At 40.5% G+C, this 23,749-nt stretch overlaps 1 protein-coding gene across 2 annotated transcripts; it reads left to right on the top strand.

The window, feature by feature from the left end:
• The first annotated feature begins 832 nt into the window (after positions 1–832).
• LOC127353113 (zinc finger protein aebp2) lies at positions 833–23,294 on the top strand. 2 transcript variants are annotated; one of them, XR_007881229.1, is made up of 10 exons: positions 833–1,464; positions 2,581–2,791; positions 3,585–3,692; positions 4,665–4,851; positions 6,724–6,848; positions 12,122–12,189; positions 19,147–19,260; positions 19,822–19,916; positions 21,182–21,211; positions 22,313–23,294. XR_007881229.1 is itself a non-coding variant. In XM_051382108.1 (9 exons), exons 1-9 carry the CDS (start codon positions 920–922, stop codon positions 22,317–22,319), a joined length of 1,395 nt encoding a protein of 464 aa, XP_051238068.1. In that variant the 5' UTR covers positions 834–919; the 3' UTR covers positions 22,320–23,294. The 2 variants fall into 2 exon arrangements, 1 of the variants encoding a protein (XP_051238068.1); XM_051382108.1 differs by lacking the exon at positions 19,822–19,916 and having other exon boundaries at positions 834–1,464.
• The last annotated feature ends 455 nt before the right edge of the window (positions 23,295–23,749 follow it).

Below are 23,749 nucleotides of genomic sequence, written 5' to 3' on the forward strand. Positions count from 1 at the left end.
CAGAAATAATCAATTTGAAAATGGCTCATTTGTAGGGAACAGAAAGAGGTGAATGTGGGATCATTTTATTTGGTAAGTCTGGCATCAGGTCCTCAGTTTGAGTGACAACCAGTGTTAATATAGAACTGTGGCTCCCTCTTGTGGTCATTCTGCTGCTGCAACATTGATGATATCTTGCAGCAAATTTGTACACAGCGTTTATGATGGTGCAGACTACCTCTTTCCCAGAGCCCAAGTTGGATTACTTTAGTTTATTTTTGTCCTAAAAAAAAGCACAAAACATCGCTTGTCCAGTTGCTAATCCAGCATTGGTTTAGTTATTTGCGTAGCTAAACCTGTAGCAGAGTATTTCATTCGTAAAAATAGGCAGGCCTACCACTTTATGAGAAGGCACCCTTCATAAAGAGGCTATAAGTTATAATTAATGGTTTTATTGATGGTTAATAAATAATTTGCTAATGCTTTACAATTCAGTTATAAATTATTAAATTTTTATTGCTAGATTTTGAAAAATGCTCTATTAAAACTTGCTTGTGGATTTAACACTTTCTAATAAGACTATTTTTTATAAATGTTTATAATTATGTTATGCAACCCAAAAGTTCTTAAATTCTTATAATAGTGGCTCATAACTGAGACTATGAGTAAAACTATCATCACGCATGGTCCCTGGAGGACTCAGTGGGAATGGTTGCTTAGTAAACACTGGATTCCCGTATTAAAACGAGGCTGTGTGATTTGGGAAACACATGGAAAGTTTAAATCCCAACGTCAGAGTTTCTCCTCCTCGTGCCGCCGCGGACCAATCAGAGAGCAGACAGTGTGCTCTGACCCAGCCCTTCTTCTGCAGTGGAGCGTTTGACTGTGCCACGGTTAAATTGTCATACCGAAAGTGTCACACGGTACGTACGCCACGGAAATGGCTGCTGCGGCTACAGAAGAGACACCCGCATTGAGCACCGAGAGCGATGCGCTGCCCGTGGAGACAAACGAGGGCAACGGCGAGGGGAAAGAAAAGGCCCTCACCGAACCGGAAACCGAGGAACCACTCAGCAGCGTAGAACCGAAAATAGAAGAGGTGGACGCGGAGGTTGGCGAAGAGAAGCCCGCTGCAGCGGCAGACAAGGCCGCGAGCGAGGCGGTGACAGACGACGGTGCTGTAACGGTCGAACAGGAGTCGACAGCCGCTCCAGAAGAACCGGAGCAAAAGCCAGAGTCACGGGAGAGCCCCGGAGGTGGTAGTAACGAACCTGCCAACGACAGCACAGCGAAAGAGGCGAAGGAGGAGCCGGGAGAGGACTGCTCGAGGTGCTCGGGGATAGACTGCGAAAAGAGCAAAACAGTTTGTGAAGATGGTGAGAAGCCCAGCGGCGGGGGCGGGGAACTGGACGACAAGAGGCGGCCGAGTGTGGAGATATCATCCTCGGATGGTGAACCGCTGAGCCGCATGGACTCTGAGGACAGGTTGGTCGGGGAATGTGACCTGGTTGTTCTGGACCAGTGTGCTGGGTGTAAACGGGTTACAGTAACTAACGTAGTAGTAGTAGTAGTGGTTGTAGTAGTAGTAGTAGTAGTAGTAGTCGTCCTTCCATCCCACCTTGAACAACCGCAGGATAACTGATTAATTTGAGTTCTTGTAGGTAATTGTCAGGTAATTTTTGGCAGGTATTTATTATCAACCCCTCCTTCATTTTCATGTTTCACATTTCACTTTTTTTTATATCGGCTAGTTAATGACAGATCAGACATGTTTGGATACGTATAAAAATACTCTGCTTGGAAAAATCATGTGTGCCTGAAGTGGTTTTCCCACAAAAAAAGTTCACTAACCTCATTAATAGTATAGTTTATTTCAAAGTTTTCCCTGCTGGGTGCAATTATTATGTCTCCTACTTCACTAAAAAAGTCAGTTTTCAGCACTTGTGTAAGTTTAATATTGGACCATGGTTGTCTTCCCAACTAGTTGTTAGGTCACAAAATCATCTTAATTTATTATCTTATACAGTCCTTTAATTCAGACTTTAAAAGTAACATTATTATACCACTTTTCCTCAAGTTAACCTAGTTCCTTGGGGTCTTAATGAAATGTTTGGGACATGCTTTGGTCAGAATACCACGAGGATCCAACCACAATACCCTCAGAACAGCAGTGAGAGATGAGCACAGAAAAACTTTCTTCTTCTCTTTTGCAGATAAATGGTAAAAGGGCTTTTATAGTGTCAAACTCAGCATAGACATCATTCCGCACAGTGAAGGTCACACGGGGACTTTAAACATGGTGGACTGAGTGGCAAACTATTGCCTGTGAGACATCAAATTAATAATCTAGTGCTAGCAGCATTGAATACAACAAAATGATTCATTTGGAATGAGTGATAATAGTGGTATGCATGGAAAATCCATTGCAGCCTGAAAGATTTCACGCATACTGTTTAATGTGGACAGTGACATCTGCACCTGTTGTTCACGGCTGTGCATAGCCTGATCTGAGCTATGAAGATATTCTTGATGCCTTTAGCACCCATGTTTTATAACAGTGGGACTGTATATTCTTCCTTCCTCTCTCTCTCTCTCTCTCAGTATCAGCAGTACCCTGATGGAGATGGAAAGCACTGTGTCCAGTGGGCGTTCCACCCCTGCTATGATGAACGGACAGAGCAATGCCAGCTCCTCTGGGGCTAAGACAGTCGCTTACTCCTGCTGTTGGGACCTCTGTCCGCAGTGCTTCAACTCCAGTCCTGATCTGGCAGAGCATATCAGGGGCATTCATGTTGATGGGCAGAGAGGAGGGGTCAGTAGACTTTAAACTTTTTGACAAGCTTCATGTTTGAGCTTTATTCTGCCTGACAGGTATCCAAGCAAGACAATGTCCCTTTTTGCTGTATCTTAACATTGACAGCCACACATCCAAGACAGAGTCGAACAGTTCGCTGCAGTTGGACTGCAGGCAACCACTGAGTATTGAAGTGCATTAAATTACTGTAGGCAGTTTTCATTGGAACTACTTTCTGATGAAGAAATTGTCCCTTTGAAAACTGTTCATAGTGTGTTCTGTGGATTATCTTGAGTAACAGTGACAAGAGATGTTGATTGATAAATGCCTTAAACTATACACTATATTCCACCATACTTAAATTACTATGCACTTAGAATATACTGCATGTACAAAAAAATGTTATAAACATGAATGTTAAACTGTTTTTTGACCAGCCTTTAAATGCAACAGTAATCAAATTCAGCCTTGTTTTGGATGCTATCCCACTTTTATAGAAAAACCCTTTTCTTTTTTTTTTCTCTGAAGTTGTTTTGTAGCATATACAGTATTCTTAGATTCCACCTGCACAGTTATGACAACGTTTTATGAAATTTACCAGCCATATAAGAGAAAGGAGGTAAGAAAGCACCCAGACCTCTTCCACCTGTAGGCTGCATTCACAGAGACTTCCAGACTCCAGAGAGTGGGACAATGTCCCACTTTTTTCTGTTAATTTCCTCTACTTGTATTGTCTCTTTTATATGTCTGTTCACTATGCTTACACAAACTCCTTCTCCGCCCTTCATCTCTGTCTCTCTTTATCCCTCAGGTGTTTGTGTGTCTATGGAAGGGTTGTAAGGTGTACAACACACCGTCCACCAGTCAAAGTTGGCTCCAGAGACACATGTTGACACACAGTGGAGATAAGCCCTTCAAGGTAAAAACAATAATTCTGATACAATGTACACCTGCAGCTGTTTCTCCGAATTGTGATGATCAGTGAATTTTGGTATATATATTATTCTGTTTATGGGTGATATTTATAGTATCAACATCTAGAATGAGCCATCATCTTAGTAGTGTTGCTAATGTAGAAGTCTGGTTGCACGGGATAGTTACCTTACTTCCTCACCTACTCTGTCATGCATTTAACTAAAATAAGATTTGTAACTAGTAGTGCTGTAAGTTCAACGCGTTATTAACGGCGTTAACGCAAACCCATTTTAATGGCGTCAGTTTTTTTTATCGCAAGATTAACATTTGTTTAACTTTGTAGTTTTTTTCACATGGTGTTGCAACAACTAGTAACGTTAGAAAAACTACAAAACCACACCGGATCTAGCTAGACCGGGAACAAAACAACAGGCACGCCGCACACACTTGTTTAAGAGTAGTAGACGTTACGTTTTGAGTGGATGGTGAGCGTGAGACGCCGAAATGGATGCCAATAATATTCTGAATGGAAAGTTTACTTTTAAAAAGTTGCCAAATGGTTCCATTGACAAGACCAAAGTTATCTGTCGTTGTGAACTGAGCTATCATCACAGCATGTCCAGTCTGAAATACCACTTGATGGCCAAGCACACAGCTGATGCGAATTCTCCGCCCCCTCGTCAAAGCCAGGCGACAATGGATGATTTTTCAATAAAAACAACATTTGCACAAAGCAAGCCAATCCACTTTTCCATGTCAAGAGCATTAAAATGAGAAAAAATAATGGGACAAAAAGAAATCAAAGGACATTTAGAATAGATAAAAATGTGCGATTAATTGCGAGTTAACTATGACATTAATGCGATTAATCGCAATTAAATATTTTAATTGTTTGACAGCACTAATAACTAGCTTGTTACAAAAGTTGTCATCTTCTCCTGTTAAGTTGCAACTGTGTTTTTGTGCTCTCCTGCAGTGTGTAGTTGGTGGCTGCAACGCTAGCTTTGCTTCTCAAGGAGGGTTAGCTCGTCATGTCCCCAGCCACTTCAGCCAGCAGAGTTCCTCCAAAATGTCCAGCCAGGCAAAACTCAAGGAGGAGTCGCCCTCTAAGGCTGGACTCAACAAGAGGAAGAAACTCAAGAACAAACGCAGGTGCTCCCTACGTACGTACCTAACAGGCACACAAACTCTTTCTCACTGTGATTTCCCTCTTTTTCTTTGTTGGTAAGGATTAACACAGGATGAACACATTTTTAAGGTACTACCATGTTTTTTGTGGTGAAACAGATGAGTTCAGCTTCTAACCTCCCACATCTCCTTGTTGGAGAAGCTAGTGCTGGACCACACGCAAACTGGTACATATGCTTCTGACAGCCAGACAGACACATTCTCCCCATGGCAAAATGTTCTTCATTACAGAGAACAGCTTTTTAGACTTGCGTAGGTTTCCTCAGCTGATGCGTCTGTGCTCAGGTTGATACTGATAGTTAGCTCTCTTGTGACAGGTTTAGCATCAGATGGCCTGTGTCTGCATTTTCCTACTCGTACACTTCTGCTTGTCTTGGAACTAGATAATACTCTAATAGTCTAGTAATCCTACTTAATTCTTGACCAAATAGCTTGTTGCAGTTTGATGCTGTAACTCCCATTACTTTGAATTTTACAAGTTTAATTTAAGATGTATATTATTATGGTCATTAAGAGACCACACAGGGGTTTTGAAGATGTGAAGAACAGCAACAAATTGTGTAAAATGGAAGTTACTGCCAACTGTTTTCCCAAGCAAGTGTTTTAGTTTTACCTCCTAAATGTCCATTAGTATATAGGGAAAAATGGCGAACAGGACACTGCTGGGACGTCACAGGGTCCCGATTCGGGGATAGTAAATAACATGGTATCGGATCAGGTCACAGAAACGCATACTTGCCGATACCCAATAACGCATTTTAGGCAGGATTGTAGGAATTCCCATATTGGTGTCGGAACAACTGTAAAATCTTGTCTAAGGCAATGATCCATCAAAGTAAACCAATGGTAATACAGTTTAGAACAAGATCTTTCTTGCCTTAAACAAAAAAAAAAATTCAGAACGGTCTTAGGTTGCCACTCCATTATAGAATGACCATAATATAACTTTCACAAAAAAACTAAAAACATGAAAATGTATGAAGAATATATATTCTCTGCAAGTTGTATCACACTGTAGTGAACTGGCTGTTAACCAGTGGCTGTCTTGAGTTTAATATTCTTGCCTTAACCACTTCCTGTTGCAAGCATGTATTTAGTTATTTATTAAATTTTATTTTGCCTTTAACCAATAGTGACAGCTGAAGAGTGACAGGAAAGGGGAAGAAAGAGAGAGGGAACGACACGCAGCAAAGGCCCACAGGTTTCAGTACATGGTGTGCCATCTCTACCAGGAGAGCTATCAGGGGTTACCTAGCTTGAACACTCCAAAACAAACATAAGAAACGAGAGCTAAGTGACAGTGTGCTAGTTTGGTTGTTAAGCCCAATCAAAGCAAACAAAGAGTGTTTAGAATCAGAATCAGAATTGGGTTTACTGGCTGGTAAGTTTTTACGCATACAAGGAATTTGCCTTTTCTCTACTGTTTTAATTTTATACCTTTTTCTACAAAGTGCTTTGCAAAGACCTCCGCCCAAAATCCAGAATAAATGTATTTTCTAATAAATTGAAATGTCATGAGGTCTGAGTATCCTTACCACTGAATATGTGCAGTGAAGCAGTTATTCAGAGCAACTAAACCATAAGAATCTCATTACTACAGCCTTCAATGGAAAGTTGTTCCTCTTTTGTTACACATCTGAACTTTTTTGTTTCTGCAAAGCAACATTTAAAAACCACAAAGGAATAGCATTTTTCAGTGATGAGATGCTTCTGACGTAGTTATGGTTAGTTACAGAAAGACATGGTAAAGCCATGGAATTTTTATATAACGGGGGCCACAGTGGGAACCCTGGTCTTATGTTTGTTTGACTCTGCTCTCATCTGAGTCTGTCCTTCTCCCCCTTCAGCGAGGCCCCATGACTTCTTCGATGCCCAAACCATGGATGCTATTCGCCACAGGGCCATCTGTCTCAACCTCACCACCCACATTGAAAGTGTGGGCAATGGCCACAGTGTGGTCTTTCACAGCACGGTGAGTCTGTATGCAGCTTGACTGCTTTTCTAGGCCTGGTAGTGTTTGCCTCTGGCTACCTGTCTCCATTGTAATTGGTTTAAACACAAGGAGTAGCTAAGGGGATGGAGAAGGGTTGGAAGGATGCAGTCGCATTTTTTTTTTTTTAGAATGTTTCAGATGCACTCCACATTACAGGATTGTGAGGATTCTGCATTCATTCAGAGGAAATTACATACTAAACCAATTTTAATCTCTATATCTATATATTGACAGGTATGGGTAATAGGCATATTATAGCAGTAGCTATCCTGCGTTCCACAAACACTGACACTGATATATTCAGCAGGCAGAAAAAGCATCAACAGATCTCTATAAAGAGATTGTTGAAAATAGATAAAGGTTATTGTTGATACTTATTTTATTTCATGCCTAAATCTGTTTTATGGATAGAAAAAAAACAATATGTGTAGTCATTTAACATACATGATTGTTTTCACACTTGTGCAACCTCCCTTTGAATTAAAAAAAATATATTTTTATTTTTTGTTATTTTCTTTTTGGACAACAGGGGGCATAAAATAATCACTTTTTGAAAATCAGCCTCCTCTCACTGCAGATTTTTTTGTCTGTGCACTTGAAATGAACCTTGCAATCGCCCCAAGGCTTGATGTTGTTTTTCTCTGAATCAGGCTTCACAGGAAAGACAATTGGATTGTTTTTGTGTACGGCTCTCGGTCCACTCCGAGCCCAGTGCGTAATACATTATTAATGAGCTCTAAAATGCCTTTGCACCTTACTATTGAGGGCAAATGTGAGCACTCACAGGAAAACAAATTATCCAGTGAAAGATTCTGACAACAGCTTCAAAGAATGTAAGAATTCTGTATTAAGGAAGGCAAAGTGTAATCATGTGAAGGGGTGTGAAAGGCAGATTTATTTTTGGGTGACTGCTTTTCTTGTGCAGTTCCACTAGGGAGCACTCTGTCTCCTGTTCAAGACCCTCATTGATTGACGGTGGAAAAAAAGGGGCATCGTCTGCTTCCTCATTCCTCCCTACTTTCACATACTGTACATCTACAAACACACTCAATCCACACGCACGTGTTTCTCAAAACAGTCTTTTATTTCAATATAGAAACGTATTCTTTTGTCAGTGACAGTGATTAAGTGGGTACATTAGGGCAGAAATGTGGCCTGTATTTTCTGTTTCTTGCACTGTGCAGAGAAAAAAAAATAACTTAACGCATATATTTAAATTACACATTTAATCTGCTGTGCTACTGTAGCATGGCTAACCTAGCAGAAACAATTAGTGCACTCAGGAGAGGAATCTACATTTTCTCCTGTAAGAGAGAAGTGAAAACGTCTCTCACGTGTGATTTAAAGCACTTGGATACACACAGGTAGAAGGGTATTTTAAAGATATGGGCAATATTGTTGAAATTATGATAATTATTAATTATTTTCTGATATCAATATGACAGATTTATGCAAAATCACATTAAAAAAGTAGATTTCACTGTTCTGCATTCAATTTGTGTAAAATAAACTAATATTACTAATAACCTATTATAACCTGTTATAGTTTGATTACAAAAACATCATATTATCACAATATGATTCCCCTCAAAGTCAGTAAACTAAAGTAATACTGAAGGCTGAGTAGTTTTAGCTTTACTCACAGACCGACAATAGAGATCAAAGAGTCCAATCAGGAAGTTTAAATTTGAAGGTGTGTATATGTAGTGCCCACAACACCCATGCTGGGTCACACAAGTATATATAATAGACCTGCAGGTTATACATATTCCTAATGCATTTATACGTTTTCTCTATGCAAACACTAAAAATGTAGTGTTGAGTGCAATTATATAGACAAACTCATTATTAATGCTTTTGTTCGTTTTAAAGTGTTGACATTCTGTGCTATCCTCACTACAGTATTGTTCTGCTATAGCTCAGTCTCTTTCAACTCTTTTCTGCTCCGCTCCTACAAACCTCAACTTCCCACCAGCAGCCAAGAATTTTAAAAGAAAAGCTCAAGAAAAAAAAAAGTGAAGATAAAGCTTGGGAAGAGGTTAAGAGAGGTAACCGCATATTTGGACACAGACTGAGAAGGAGGAAGAGCCAGCCAGGGGAGGGAGAGTAACAAATGGAGAGAAACAGACTTGGAGAGAAAGGACAAGGAAAGGGGGTTAAGTGAAGGTCAGGGTCATGGAATCGGAAGGAGATCTGGCCAGTTGGGCATACATTCTCCTTCTCTCGAGCCCCTGGAGGATTGTGGTGGAGAAGGACTGCGGTGCTACATCAGACCCCAGGCCCTCCCAGGCCTGGGGAGATGGAGCAGAGCTGTGGGGGTTATGTGGAGTTTGGCCAGTGAGCCTGCTGACACGCCAGAGCAACTCAGTCATGTTTATGATGGGATATTTTTGTTATTGCGCCAATCTGCGTCATCCACTGCTTGACCCCCTGACACTAGACAGGCACCCAGTTTTAGCAGTCCTGCCCTCCCCCGGTTTTGGTCCTGCAGTTTTCACTGCCTTGTTTTGGAGCCACACTAATATCCACTGTTCACTCCCTATTTCCTCCTTCTCTCTCTCTCTCTCTCTCTCTCTCTCTCTCTCTCTCTCTCTCTCTCTCTCTCTCTCTCTCTCTCTCTCTCTCTCTCTCTCTCTCTCTCTCTCTCTCCTCCCTCCCTCCCTCCCTCTATTACCTCCCTCTCTCTATTACCTCCCTCTCATGCTCTATAGAGGATTAAGATCTGTCCCTTAAAGGACCAACTTCCATCATCAAACCACTCTGCTCACAAATCACTTCATGCTGCTTAAACACGAGGCCACTTCTTCATCTTCAGCCTTTACATACATGGTCATGGCCTCTTTGAGTGTAGCCTGGGCTTGTGATTATTAACCTGGTGCTGTGAGGAGCCTGAGGGCACAGGTTAACAGCTATGCACATTTAATTAAAAGGGCAGTAAAGCAGCTGCTGTCTTAGCTGTAAGGCTTGAGACACTTATTGTAGGGCTCATTGCAGCCAGCACAGGATTCAGGCTAATGCTGCAGTTGCGGCTGCGATAGCGACACAGGCAAAGTGTGACATCATTCTCAGTAACCATGACTCCACTATATCTTTACATAGAAAATTGTTGTTTGCTGATATATTAATGCTGTAAATCAGACAGAGTGCAGAGTAACCTGTCAGAGAGCGCTGGGCCAGCAGGACACCCCTACAACAAGTACTCCATGTATCACTCTGTCCCGGCCTTTCTATGATTCACTCACAGGGAAACGGATGCCAAAATCTCTACTGTTTTGCCCCTTACAAAGTCAGACTGTAGTACACATATTTGTTTTATAGGTGATAGGCAGGGTTTGGATTTCACACCACAGTATTTATGTTAAAGCACGAGATGCTCAAGTCATTTTTCTTATCACTCATGCTGTTCCTTCTGCTTTTACCTGCCTACTTGTTCTCTTCTCCACTCTAAGGAGTTTTACACCTGAACACTGTATTACTGACAAAAGGCAACAACATGGTTGATTTGCCAACTTGGCTGCTATTTGCAAAGCTTCTCGCAGACAAATATTAAGGCACAGAGCCAGCAACAACAAAATTCATATCTGTTAACTGAGCGTAAATATTTCTTCCAAAAAGTTTATCAAACTAAATATGCTGGTGTCCCATTTGCTTTCCTTAAAACTTCTGCCAGAGAGCTCAACATCTGGACGCTTATCAAAATATAAATATAAATTTGCAAACTTCTTCTTGCCCCTCCTGAATTTATAGCAAAATGGGAGGGGGTATTTTTCAACATACTAGCTTAGAGAAAGTGCAGAAAGAAACCAATAACATACAAGTTTTAGCTTTGAGCTAAACAGAGGACAAGAACATGGATCTGTGGGATGCAATTGTCAGATCAGTGAGATATATAAAACTGTTTGAGGAAGTTACATTTAAAGAAATTAATACATGTTTTGGCTCATAAGTGGGAGGTCAAGAGAAAGCTGTAAGATGAGGAGTTGAGTTATTCTAGGTCTCTATCTCCTGTCTATCTCTTGTCTCAGTGGATCCTTCCCCCTCCTGTCCTCAAACCAGTTTCCATCAATGCCGCAGCCAGTCCCTAGAGTCACAAAAATAATTTCAGATATTCATGTGCGTAAGAGAAGTTCTTCACATGTGAGCTCATTCTGTATCCTAAAAATAGACATTCCTAACAAAAAAGAGCCAATTGACGCAAGAGGTTATATCTGAGGCTATTTTTGACACTCCTGGTTATTTTTCTAGCTTTTCTTTTCCCTACTGACAATATTTGTGTGAATTCCAGACCAGTTTTACTATAAACCAACACAGCATGATAGATGAAATGTTATGCATATAAGGGGCCAACTATTCAGGAAATCTGGTATTGTCTCAACTCTATTTTCACAAGAAGAAAGGCCTTGAAGTTTGAGGTTGTGTTGGCAGATTAAGTCTTGACTAGTTAAACCACGCGACAAAACAGTAAAAGATAAAATGAACACAACTTGCAGTGTTATTGAAAACATTAGAAAGTGAGGTCCTAGTCTCTCACCAGACATGTCTAAAGCCTTGAAGTGTCTGGTGCTGACATAATCCACAACAAGAGCAGTGACTTATTTATGTTAACGGCTCAGTGTGTACCTCATGTCTATCTTCTTGGCTCTCGAGAATGTCAGCTGCGATAGGCAGTTCTCAGTTAAGTCCAGACATAGGAGGAGATCTAACTTTTGTCTGGATTTGAATTCCTCGCTTACAGTATGTTGCAGGGGAATGTTGGATAGATCCAGTTGAAAATAGAAGTCTCACTGAGCTCTTGCATGCATTATTAAGAGTGCTCACATTGCTTAGTGTAATGATCAGCCACTGTATCACTTGGTGAGATGTTTGAAGCATGTAGTCTCATTATTCATTAGAGATGAGGCCAGGATGGGGGCATGTCTTTGAAGCCTGTTCTCAACAGATGAGAGAGAATGCTGCAATAAGAGCCAAGCCCAACACATTTATGCCAATCCCGTAAAATGTCTTGAAATTTTAAATTAACCGTAATATGTAGGTTAAATTATATGCCTATGTCAATTTTTGGTTACTTTTCATTGGTGAAGCTGCTTACAGGTTACATTACTATGTGCATACCAAATGTGAACAGTATGGCAGAGACAAACTAAGTAAAGTGACAATGAGAAGACGGGAGTAGTCATCTTCTTAGGTTCTTAACACCTTTGCGTCTTTCATGACTCAGCTTGTATGTGTTTTGTTTGATTTTCTCTGTGCAGGTGCTAGCCAGAAGGAAAGAGGGGTCTGGCAAGGTGAAGGTCCTCCTACATTGGACACCTGAGGACATGTGAGTTAAAGTTTATCTTAACTACTCCCATTCATCCATTTCATCCTTTACTGTCCACCTTGCAAATTCCCTCGTGATTGTTATGTATGTTGCAAATATTTCAAAAATAATGGTTAAGATAGTTTTAGAATCTAGACTAGTTTTTTAGAATAAGTTCAAGATCAAATTATAATTGTTTTAATTAGTCTATCATTATTTCTCTGAGTGACCAAAAGAATAGAAACATCTGGACTTTGCATTGGAAATCTTTGTAGCTGTTTGATACTTAACTGTCAACTAGCCAAATGACATACTGTAACCTGCCAAAGTTATTCATTGTAGCCTTATTCCTGTTGGGGAACTGGTTATGGTAGATTTAAATTCTGTTCAGTATGCACTTGTACGTAACAGGTGTGTAGCATGACATATATGTATCCATAAACGACAAGATTTGTAGATAACCTTTAAAACCATACAAGCAACTGAACATCACATCAACAAATCTCCTGTACATGCTTTCCATGTAAAGCCTGGCTCTGTCACACAAACATTTCCTTTTTTGAGCAGCAGGGGTTCATGCATGTACAAGTGAACATCAACAATGTTTATGTTTCTCTCTTATAGTTTTACAATTCTCCTTTCCACCCAGTTGTGCACTTTCTTTAAACCAAGACCTGCTATAAATGTTCCCAATCTCTTCTCTTGGCTAATCCAATATTTGTTGTGGAGAGCTCTCAGTGTAAGGAGCCCAGCCCCCCTTATAGCCCATATCACACTAGCACCTTGCTTGACACCCCAGGGCTCTCCTCAAAGGGAGCTGATTACATCGGCCATGACTATCAGCCAGTATCCTCACGCAGTGTTATGATACCAGCATTCATGCCTGGAGAAGACTGGACTTGGCTATTAGAAAATCTTTCTCTGTTCTTCTCTGGATCTGGCGCTGGTTCTATACCATCTGCTTGGCTTGGTCTTACTCGGATAAACCTTGAATTGGTCCACTGAAGTGTCTTTTAAACAGTGGATCAGCATCCAAAATTACTTGGAGGCTGATTTTTTTTTTTTTTTTTTTCTTTTTGTCGCTCTGCGATACATTTTTAAAAAAAATCCAGGTTTAATTCCATTGCAGTATCATATGCTGTAACCTCTGGATGAACTTGAACTGAAAATCATGCTCAGCCCATTGGGGCATGAGCTGCTCCGCCCAGCCCTCACTAGCTGCATACCTATTACCAGCTTAGCTTCACCAGCCCACTTGAGGTGAACCTTGGCACCACTTAAGCCCCAGCTCATTTAAGCAATTGGGCAGAAGGGCAGCCATGTCCGGCATTGCGTTGATGAAATGGGTTTGTCACAGAGAGAAAGAGCTTCACAGAACACTGTGATATTCAGCAGGGCACTTGCTCAGGGGAAGCTCCCACCACATTTCCAACACTCCCATTAAAGGGTTTGACTGCACAGCTTCTGAGGATGATCAGAGAGCAGAGAGAGAAAGAATGCAAGACTGGAGGAAAGATGGTGAATGAGGAGGGACATTATAAGAAGTGAGCAGAAGGGGGGGGTGTGAATAAAGAGAGAGGAGGATGATGAGGGGAAAGGAGGAAACAAGAAGAAGGCCAGAAGAGACAAAGAAGAGGTTGGAAAACAAAGAGAAAAATGGGTATTGGCGAAAAGAAGAGCAAAGATGGCACTGGGCAAACTAAGAAAACCCAGATGATGCGTGATGAAGTAGATTGCAGCTGACAGCTTCCAATGAACATACTGTTGCAAAACGCTTGTTCTCTCAGCGTTCTGCGGTTTCATTCTCCCATCCTTCCTCTTCTTCTTTCCCATTCCCCTCCCTGATCCACCTCTGCTATTTCCTCCTCAGCCCGCATGCGGGGGTTTAATCTTGTGCAGAGAGAAATAATGAGGTAAAGTGGGAAGAAGAGAAAGATGAAGTTTGGTGATCAGGAAAGACTCCTCAGATTAATTCCAAACTGAGACACAGATGGAGATTGATACTGAGACTTAAAGACTGATAGAGGCAGAATGGATGAGGGAAAGAATGGAGGAGACAGAGTGGAGGAAAGTGAGACATGGGGAGTGGGAACAAAATGTTTGTGGGAGAGAGAAATGTGAAGAGGTAGAAAGGAAGCAGGCAGAGTGAATCATAGGGAGAGAATTTAACAGGAAGATAGTCAACAAGAGTGAGATGCCTTTTGGCTCCATCCATGCAAGAGAAATCAGTGATGCTGCTGAGTCATATTTGCCCTGCAGCAAGCAAGTGCTCTGGTCATTAATACACATAACCAATCCATAGCGGGATGGTGAAAGAAATACACAGTGATATCCTAACTGTGAGGATGGCTGTATTATCTCCCAGCAGATAAAACGTGACCATGACCTGTCACGCTTTCCATTCTCACAGGGCGCATATGCAGTTTACAATGATAAAAGATTTGCCACTCAAATCCCTGAAGTTTTTTTTTTTTTTTTTTTTAAACAGTGGATCACTGCTTTTAGACAGAAGAAGACAACAGAAGCTTTTCCTCTTTAGTCATCAACCATCCACTTTGCCAGCTGAAATGATAGTTGTAGCTGACAGATTTTATTAGCTGTAGCTAGCTAGTTAATTAAGGCAACATAAGCTCCATGGGTTGGTTGAAAACTTTGCCTCAGCTCAGTTTTTTTTTTTTTTTTAATTTCCAGTTGACTCCTTTTTAAAACAAAAATCTATAGGCCCTTGGCAGCTACATACATGATATGACACTAAAAGACATGACTCAGGAAAAATGTCAGCATCCTCACTAGCCCATGATCCACAGGAAAGTCATAGATGCAGCATGATAAGGGGTAAAAAAGAAAATTTCTTCTAACGTAACCCTGTTTGGTTGCTTAACTTATATACTTGTTTGTATTTTTAAACATTATGTTGTTGTTTTTTTGTTTTAATACAAGAGAAAAGGCTTTTTGGATGAGGACTAACCAATGTGTTTGACAAATATAATGCTATTTCAGGTAACTTTGGTGGTGTTGCTGGATAGAGCAGCAATCTGGTGGTCATTTAGACCACCATCAAGAGTCAACACTCAGCACCAAGGTCAACATCAAGTGCAATACTGTGTGTGTCTGTGTTTATGTGTTTCAGTCACTGAGTCAATGATTAGCTGTGTGAATGTGGGGAAGTCATGTTTATTAATGCTGGAGCAAACCATTCATGTCCTGACTGCCACTCATTAACTCAATTTGGATTAATGAGTAACTGATTAACATGAACCATTCTGAACATGAACCACCAGCGGCTCACTAAGGAGGTAGAGGGGGGTGGGTAGGCTGAGTGATAGAGAGAACCATAATTGCAGTCTAATCTTTGATGGATGGGTAAGTGGATTCCCCTGAATGCTGTTGAACGCTTTAGAACAACTGTAGAATACACAGTCCTTGACAGTTAACGCCTTGAGCCACTGGATGCATCCTGGGACATCATTTTGGACAAACAGCATGTTATCATGATATGGGTTTATCTTTTAAGCCTTTGTTAGCTAGTTTTGTCATGGCTTTGTTTATATTCAGGCAGTTTCCAAAGAGTATCACAAGCTAATAGGGCTCTCATGAATGTATATGGCCAATTTGTGCTTGCTTAATTGCTTTCTGGGTGTGATATTGCAAATGTAGGAAGTGTCATTTTGTTCTGCACCATAAAAGGTTATATATCTGATCTATAGGGTAGGAAATAAAAGAAACAGACCTGCAAGAAGCACTTCAGTGCAGTTTATAAATGTGTTATATAACAACAGACAAACCACTAATTTGATCTAGTGTTGTTAAAATACTTTGATACATTTTCAATAGCATGTGTTTAAAGTGTTTGATCTCTGTTTATTTTACATGTGTTAGTATCGGAAGTACTGAAGCTATAAAATAAAAAAAACAACCCAACAGACACATAATCAGATTTTCATCCCAAGGCTGCAGAGATAAAACCAGGGGGAACCTTGACACACCCCCAGTTTGGAGAAGCAGAAAGGAGTACTGGCAGAGAAGCTAAGCAATGCACTGCTGTGGCTGGGGGCAGGAAGAAAATGTATTTTAGCCACCTAACTAAATGCCCACCTGGGAAAAAAAAACAATATCAGTATTCTTTGAAATGTAATGCATACAGTGTAGTACAAAATGGATAGTGAATGTTCATATTTTACCACAGCCACTCAATAGATTTTACCAGCCACTCATTGTTTTTGTAGCTGGTGAGTGAAGCAAATATACTTGCCTGCCTTAACTATGTGCCCATTTAGATGCATGCACATAACTACGGGCTGTTATGTGCATGCATCTAAATTCGTTGATAAGTCTGTGTGGAAGATTTAAATGTAAACCCAATTTACTAATATGGCTCCATAAGAATTAGCATTGTAATCCACGTTATACATTTTTCTAAGTGCTTAAGAAATATTTTGAATAAACTGCACCATCTATAAGGCATATATCACAACAGTAAGCAATTGTCTGTACTGTAATTGTACTGAAGTCATGCATTTCCATTATTTTGCCAGACAAGGTTTTTCTTTAGGCTGCAGTGTCCTCCGCAGTCCAACTCTGTGAGCGTGCGGTCCTCTGGTTTGCAGGACGATAGAGTTTATAAGGACATTGAACTCCTGCAGCCATTCTTGCTATAATGCCATTTAATGTGTGTGTGTAATGTGTGCGTTTTAATATATGCTTTGCTGCTTTGTGATGAACTTGTTGCTCCTGTCACCACTGGGAGCTTCAAGGCTTGGAGGCAGTCATCAATCTAGCCTGGAAGACCGGGCTTCACTCTGGCAGGCACCCCCAGTAGCTCTCCCTACAGAGGCCTCACTCACAGTATACATTTCTGGCTCATAAAGAAGCAAGCCAAATAACAGTCTCCTCTGGAAAATAAAATAAATCCATTTGTCTTTATTTGGCTTGGTGTGACTGAATGGAGTCTTTGGGTGGAGATGTCTTTGAAAATCTGTTTTTTGTGTGTGTGCATGTGGAGGAGTGATATGAACACTTCGGTGTATGTGTGATATGTGTGACATGCTGACCCTTCCAGTCAAGCCCTCCTGTGTGCCTCACATCCATCAGAATATAATCACTCATCAGTACCACAGCACACTCACTCTGACATGTTTACGGTGACTCTGAAATGGAGCATACAAACACACATGGGTGTTTACTGCATATTTAACACTCAGCAGGTCCTCCTCTGTCATTTGAGGTTTGCTTTGCACCAGGACATTAATTCAAGACTAACCCAAACTTTAAAGCTGCTTTGAAGGGGCCTGTGTCATGTCTTGTCCCTGCCTCTTCTCAACTTCCTCTTTCTCTCTTCCCACCATTAAAGGGTATAGACACACTTTTGCCATGCATTACAGAATCAAAAAAGAGAAACTTGACCTGAAACCATTTTGAAAACATTTAGCTTTTTATTAAAATATTTAGTATGTTGTTTTTCCTTGATATATTAATTAAAGCGCACTACATGTAAAATTAATTTGGATTCGATATTCCAGCTTTCTTTTTTATGACAGCTGTCAGTTTCTTAAGCTAAAGGGTGAGCTGGGCTTTGACTTCATGTCATGAATGGAGAGACACATGCGTTGTATGTGTGCACATTCTTGTTGAAATCAAATTATTTCTGATCTGTGTCTGTCCGTGCGTATGTATTCATTAAAAGGGCACAGACAGACAGAAATGCCCATCTATGATACTGATAAACATCTATTCAAGCTTAGGTCAAAGAGTAATTACAAATGGTTGTTTGTAAAACAATGATAACTTGAAGGATTTTGTTTAATGCAGCATTACAGGTGGGATATTTGTACACTACTGTGGCACTACTACTGTACTTATCCTATGTGGCTAGCCCTTCCAGGCACTTAAACATGCCATAAAAGGATTTGCATCCTCTGTTTAAGCGAGTTGTTGTACATTTACATCAGCCACTTTACTTTTTTACCCCTCCTTCTCCACTTTCCCTTTCCCTCTGTCTTTTCCTATTCTTAACTTGTCAGTTTTCTTTCACTCTTTTGTTATTTTGTTCCTTCTCTACCTGCACCCAGTAGCGCTGAGTGTTCTGCATGTGAATTGCTACCTGCACACCATCCCACTGAATGGGTTGGCCAGGCATGTGAATGAATGATTTGGCTGGGTGGCTGCCTGCTTGCCTAACTGCCGCCTGCAGTGAGTGTGTGTCTGTGTGTGTGTATGTCTGCATCTCTTGGGGCTCCTGTGATGACGCACATAGTGACGGGGGGAATGCTGGGGGTGGACACGAGGAGGGGAGTGGGGGGGACTCGCTAAGCTCTTTGTTTCCTCTCCACCTCGACTTGCCACGCCAGTGCCTGCTAACCCTTCTTTCACAGGGGGATCGTTCTGCTGTGGGTACAGTACGGTGCAGCTGAGCTGTACAGTACATCGTATGCGTGTGTGTGTTTGTGTGTCCGTGCCTGTTAATCTTAAAGACACCAACCCCCTACCCTCGAGCTTAAAGAGGTGAAACAATCGGGGTTGTTCAGATTTTATGGTGCATCTGTACTTCAAGCTACTTTCACATTGTTTTAAATGCACAAAAACACACTCACAAGCACGCACACATACAGCTACGTACTACATGCATAAATACATTACATACACATACAGTAATTTGAGTTAAGTGCACCGGTTAACAAAAGCTAATCATAAAGACAGTATGCTTTGTCCTCTGTTTGTATGTGTATGCACAGACCTGCGCACCCATGTACGTGTTTGTCCATCCCGGTGCTTTGGTCAAGGCCATGTTACTCATGGAAATGTACTCAGTGTTCAGAGGAAGGTGTTAACGTGTGTGCTGGACTCAATGAGGCTCTTTGTGCGTCTCTCTCACCTCGCTCCGTTCAACCTTACTCCCTCTTGATCCCCCCTTTACTCACCCTCTTTCTTGTTAGAGCTTAAACCCTGACCACATGTCCTGTGTGTGTGTGTGTCTTGCAGACTACCTGATGTGTGGGTGAATGAAACGGAGCGGTCTCAGCTGAAGACTAAAGTGGTGCACTTGTCCCAGTTACCGCAGGACACAGCCATGCTGCTAGACCCAAACATCTATAGGTGAGTGAGTGTGTCTGTGTGGTCAGTATTTACAGTGGTTAGACTGTTTTTTTTATTATATTCCAATATTTCAGCCATTTGGGACAATGACCAGGCATATGTTTTAAATAGCCATATAACACTTAAACAGCAATAAAACACAAACAGTAGATACATACCTGCATAAAACTGAGGGATGAAAAAGAGGGATGATGAAAACGGAGGACAGTACAACGCAGAACAACTGTGTTTCTGACTGGCGGTCTCAGCTCCAGTGTTTGTAAATGCAGCAAAGTCGGCTAAACTCCTGTTTAAACAGACGTGTAACGGCGTCTTTACATCTCTTCCTACCGTAAACCCTGTTTGTGTTGTGTGTGATGAGCCTCTTTGTGCACATACACATGCTGCTGCAGATCCTTTTTGTCTTAGACCCAAACACATGTTGCCCATGTGTAAATATGATCTAATCCTCAATGGGATTCATTGTGTGAAAAATTTGAAAGGACCAGTGTGTAGAATTTAGTGGCATCTAGCGTGGTAGTTGCAGATTGCAACTCCGTCACTTCACCTTCCCTCTTGCAGGTGTGTAGGAGAAACTACAGTTGCCACGAAGTACGCAAACGCCCCCATCTAGAGTCAGTGTGTGACATCTGTAGATATAAAAGGCTCATTCTAAGGTAATGATTATTCATTTTCAGGTGATTATACACTAATGAAATTGATGAATTTCTGCCAATAGATCCTCCCAAATGTTACACACTGGACCTTTAAGTTCCATAATAAAAGCATTTGCTCTGCTATCCACACTTGTGTGAGTAAGTGTGTGTTTCTGTATTTGTGTGTGCAGCATCCATAACACTTTGTTCCACCAGGTGGCACCAATTCCTGACAACAATTAAAAAAGTACAGAGAAAACACATTTTGTGTGTATGTATGTGTGCGTGTGTGTAATAATGATGCAAACATTGTACACTGTACAACAGTGTCAGTGATCAGCAGTAACAAGATATGATTAAACAATGAACAATACAGAATTTAAACTGGATACTGGACATAAAGTAACAGAACCTCACATACTGTATCGTGTCAGAAATCACAAACTGTGGTAATGAAGAGGCTTGCTATTTATATATTAAAGATGTTTCTCATAATGGAGATACAACCATACCCTTTACAGCTGATTGATGTAATAACATGTTTTATTTGAGGAAGTGATGCAGTCAAAATGACTTTGTTCTTTAAAATAGAAATGATCACAGTTAGAGATTGTAAATCAGGAAAAATAATTTCTTGCTTCTGTACTAATGTAACACTACAGCCTGTGTTTTCTCTGTCTTCAACTGCACCACATTCCACTAAACATTAGCTATGATATTATTTGAACCCTGTGCAGCTCTGCCAGACTTAGTACACTCATCACTGAGATGAAAAAAATAAGATTAGCTTTATGGTACACCATAAAAGGCTGAAAATGCATCCTGAAAGAGGAACAATGTGCCTAAAATAACAGAGTGGTCATCTTACCGGAGATATATGGCTCACAAGTGTGCTGATCAGCACACAGGCTGGCTGATTTTAATTAGACCTGAAGGCTCAGTAACTGCAGGGGCTGCTGCTGGACTCTGGTTTCATAGTTGAATATAACCGTCAGCACTCAGCCAGTTTATGTCAAGGTTGTCCTAATGCATGAAATCCTCAAACAAATGAGGTGGTTGGTGCCTGTGGCAGTAAATATAGTAGGTTGTTTGAACCCTTGTACATGTGAATGGGATCCGCAGAAAGAGACTGACGTAGTGGCAATCTAGGATTACATTATTCCAACATTGTTGAGGTTCTTGCATTTTGTCACAAGTCATACTGGACTTAAATCAACTCAAACACATGATCACATTGTATAAAATATATTACACAATGGCCTCACATACTTTTTATGTCTTTTCAGAGCACTTCCTCAGAAGCGGTTGAAGCGAAGGTAAGCTGAAACAGTTCAGCATGTGTGCATGTGTTAGATATAGATCAGATATATTGATATACACTTAAATATATATATACAGTACTATGGTTTGTGTTTGGCTGAAACACAGTTCTATAGTGGATCACAGCCAACAATTGGAATCATGTTAATCAATTACAATATGTGCAGACAAGTTATTTGACCTGCTATTTTTCAACACATTAAACAATGGTTCACATAAACAGAACCTCACATACTGTATTGTGTAATCATATTACACTGTATTGGAGCCACACATACACACTGCAAGTATATAAGAGTGGAATAGGTCTAATGTTAGCAAATATTCTATTTGAATTGTTTACATGTATTCATGCACACATGTATCTCAGTTATTTTAATCTTTTATTCTTAATTTTAGTTTAGAATTTAATTGTTTAGTGTATTTGTAATAAGGGTAATATTGCCACAGTCTTTAGCAGCAATGGTGTATTTACAGATGTACAGAAAGGGTAGGTAGCTGATGAGTATATTTTATCAACATCCTTGCTCTGCTTTTAATATTCACTGTAATGTTGGTGTGTGTCTGCAGACAGCACATATATGCCACCTTGTTCTTCAACTGCCACATGTCTATACTGTACATATAGACACACAAATGTCCGTATTCTTTTTGCTTTAATGGAGATCAAACACGCTGATGCCTTGATGGTATGGTAATGTTTGTGCATGTGCAGTGTTACCCGTGGCTCTGGCTCTCCTGTGGTTAAACATCATAGTAGATGATTACTTATCAGCCACAGTTTCACAGTTCCTATGTACCGTGAAGCCAGTTAATTGGGAAACTGGCCATTTTGGAGCCACGACCCTTGGCATTCCTTAGTCTCACTCGAACATGAGGTCATATTTGGATGTTGTTCATTATTCCATTAATTGACCTCAGTAGCTCAGTGTAGCAAAAGCTCTAAAATACACATTGTAGTGTGTCTGCAAAGGAAGTCAGCTCAATGTCTGAACATCCAGGATGAAGCCCATTTCTCAAACTGTAATCTCTTTCATGACACACTAAGAACAACTCATTCTCTCCTTCTCTCTGTCTCTCTCTGTCTTTGTGCTCAGCCTGTAAGGAGTCAACTGTGGACTCGATACTTAAGGGGAAAAGCTTGTTCGTAGCAGGTTTATCTATATGGGATGGGACGCGACGCTCTTCATCCATCTCTGCTGAACACTGAACAGGGGGAATGAAGTGGCAATAAAAGGAAGTGAAACTTGGCTATGCTGCAGTTCTGCTGTTCTCCCTCTTCAATTTTGTATATCTGAAATGACTGTAGCCAAGTGTTACGTAAAATGGGACAAATCATTTAAAAAAAGTTTGTGTTCATCAAAAACTAAAATGAATGTTTTTTTTTAACAAGCACCAAACTGAAAATATGCTTAATACTCAGTGGTGTAAAAAAAAAAAAAAGTTTTGTGTAACCTTGTCAGAAAATACAACATATTTTATAACTGTTTTGTGTAAAATATTTATGCAGATTTTTAACTTATTTTTATACCATAAAAATGCTGGTGTAATGTGGATTTTTGTGAAGGTTTTGAATAGAACCGTATTTACTGTGATAATCTATGTTAACTGTCACTTGTAGGGATATTTGGAAATTTCTAGTTGTAATTACATTGTACATGGCAGAAGTCTTAACAGATTATCCTATTCATACATACTGAATGCAGTACCTTTACTCGTGTGTATGACAATGAAGTGTGAGGTTGTACCAGTTATGTCAGACTTGTATTCAATGAAATGCAACTGTTACAGGAGCAATAACTCTGTAGTTAAGGACACTACTGTGTAGCTCTTAATCCCTTCCAGTCTGTAGACAGTACAACATGGAAATAACTTACATTTCAGCACACACAGTATAATTCACAGCAACTTAACCCCACCCACCCCCCTCCCCAAGTAACATGAACTGTATTTATTAGTTATGATAAATTTACATTATTACTTTTTCTATTGTTAAAAAGGTTGTGTTGTGTTTTCTACTATTTGTTGTCCCTGTTGGAAATAGAATAATGTGTTTGTAATAAAATGGGGGAAATGACATATGTTGACGAATGTGAGTTGTTTGTACAGATGAGGATGCAAGGTGTTGGAATGGCAGAAAGGAGTTAATGCATCCATTGTGGTATGAATATGAGTTCCTTATGTGTGCGTTGGAGGGATTGGCTGGGTTATTTGGCGTCCATTAGCAGAACAGCTTTGGGAGCATGCTGTGGAGGAGCTAATGACTGGGCCAGCAGGGCAGAACCCCTGCTGGCCTCAGCTGTTAGTGAACATGCCTGCAGAGAAAACTGGAGTTCAGGGAGAGGTCCCGACAATATGGCTGTCATGCTCTTCAATCCATGCGCACACGTTCAAAATTGATGGGGATGTAGGACTCCAGCATGTGATATAATGAGGTCTTCAGGTGCTTTTCCATTCTTTTTGATGGAGAACACTGAAAGTTTAGTAGGCAACCTGTTGTTTTTGTATGCTTTGTTTTATGTCTTTCTCATATC

Source organism: Dicentrarchus labrax, unplaced genomic scaffold, assembly GCF_905237075.1.
Source record: "Dicentrarchus labrax unplaced genomic scaffold, dlabrax2021, whole genome shotgun sequence".
NCBI classification, from domain to species: Eukaryota; Metazoa; Chordata; class Actinopteri; family Moronidae; genus Dicentrarchus; species Dicentrarchus labrax.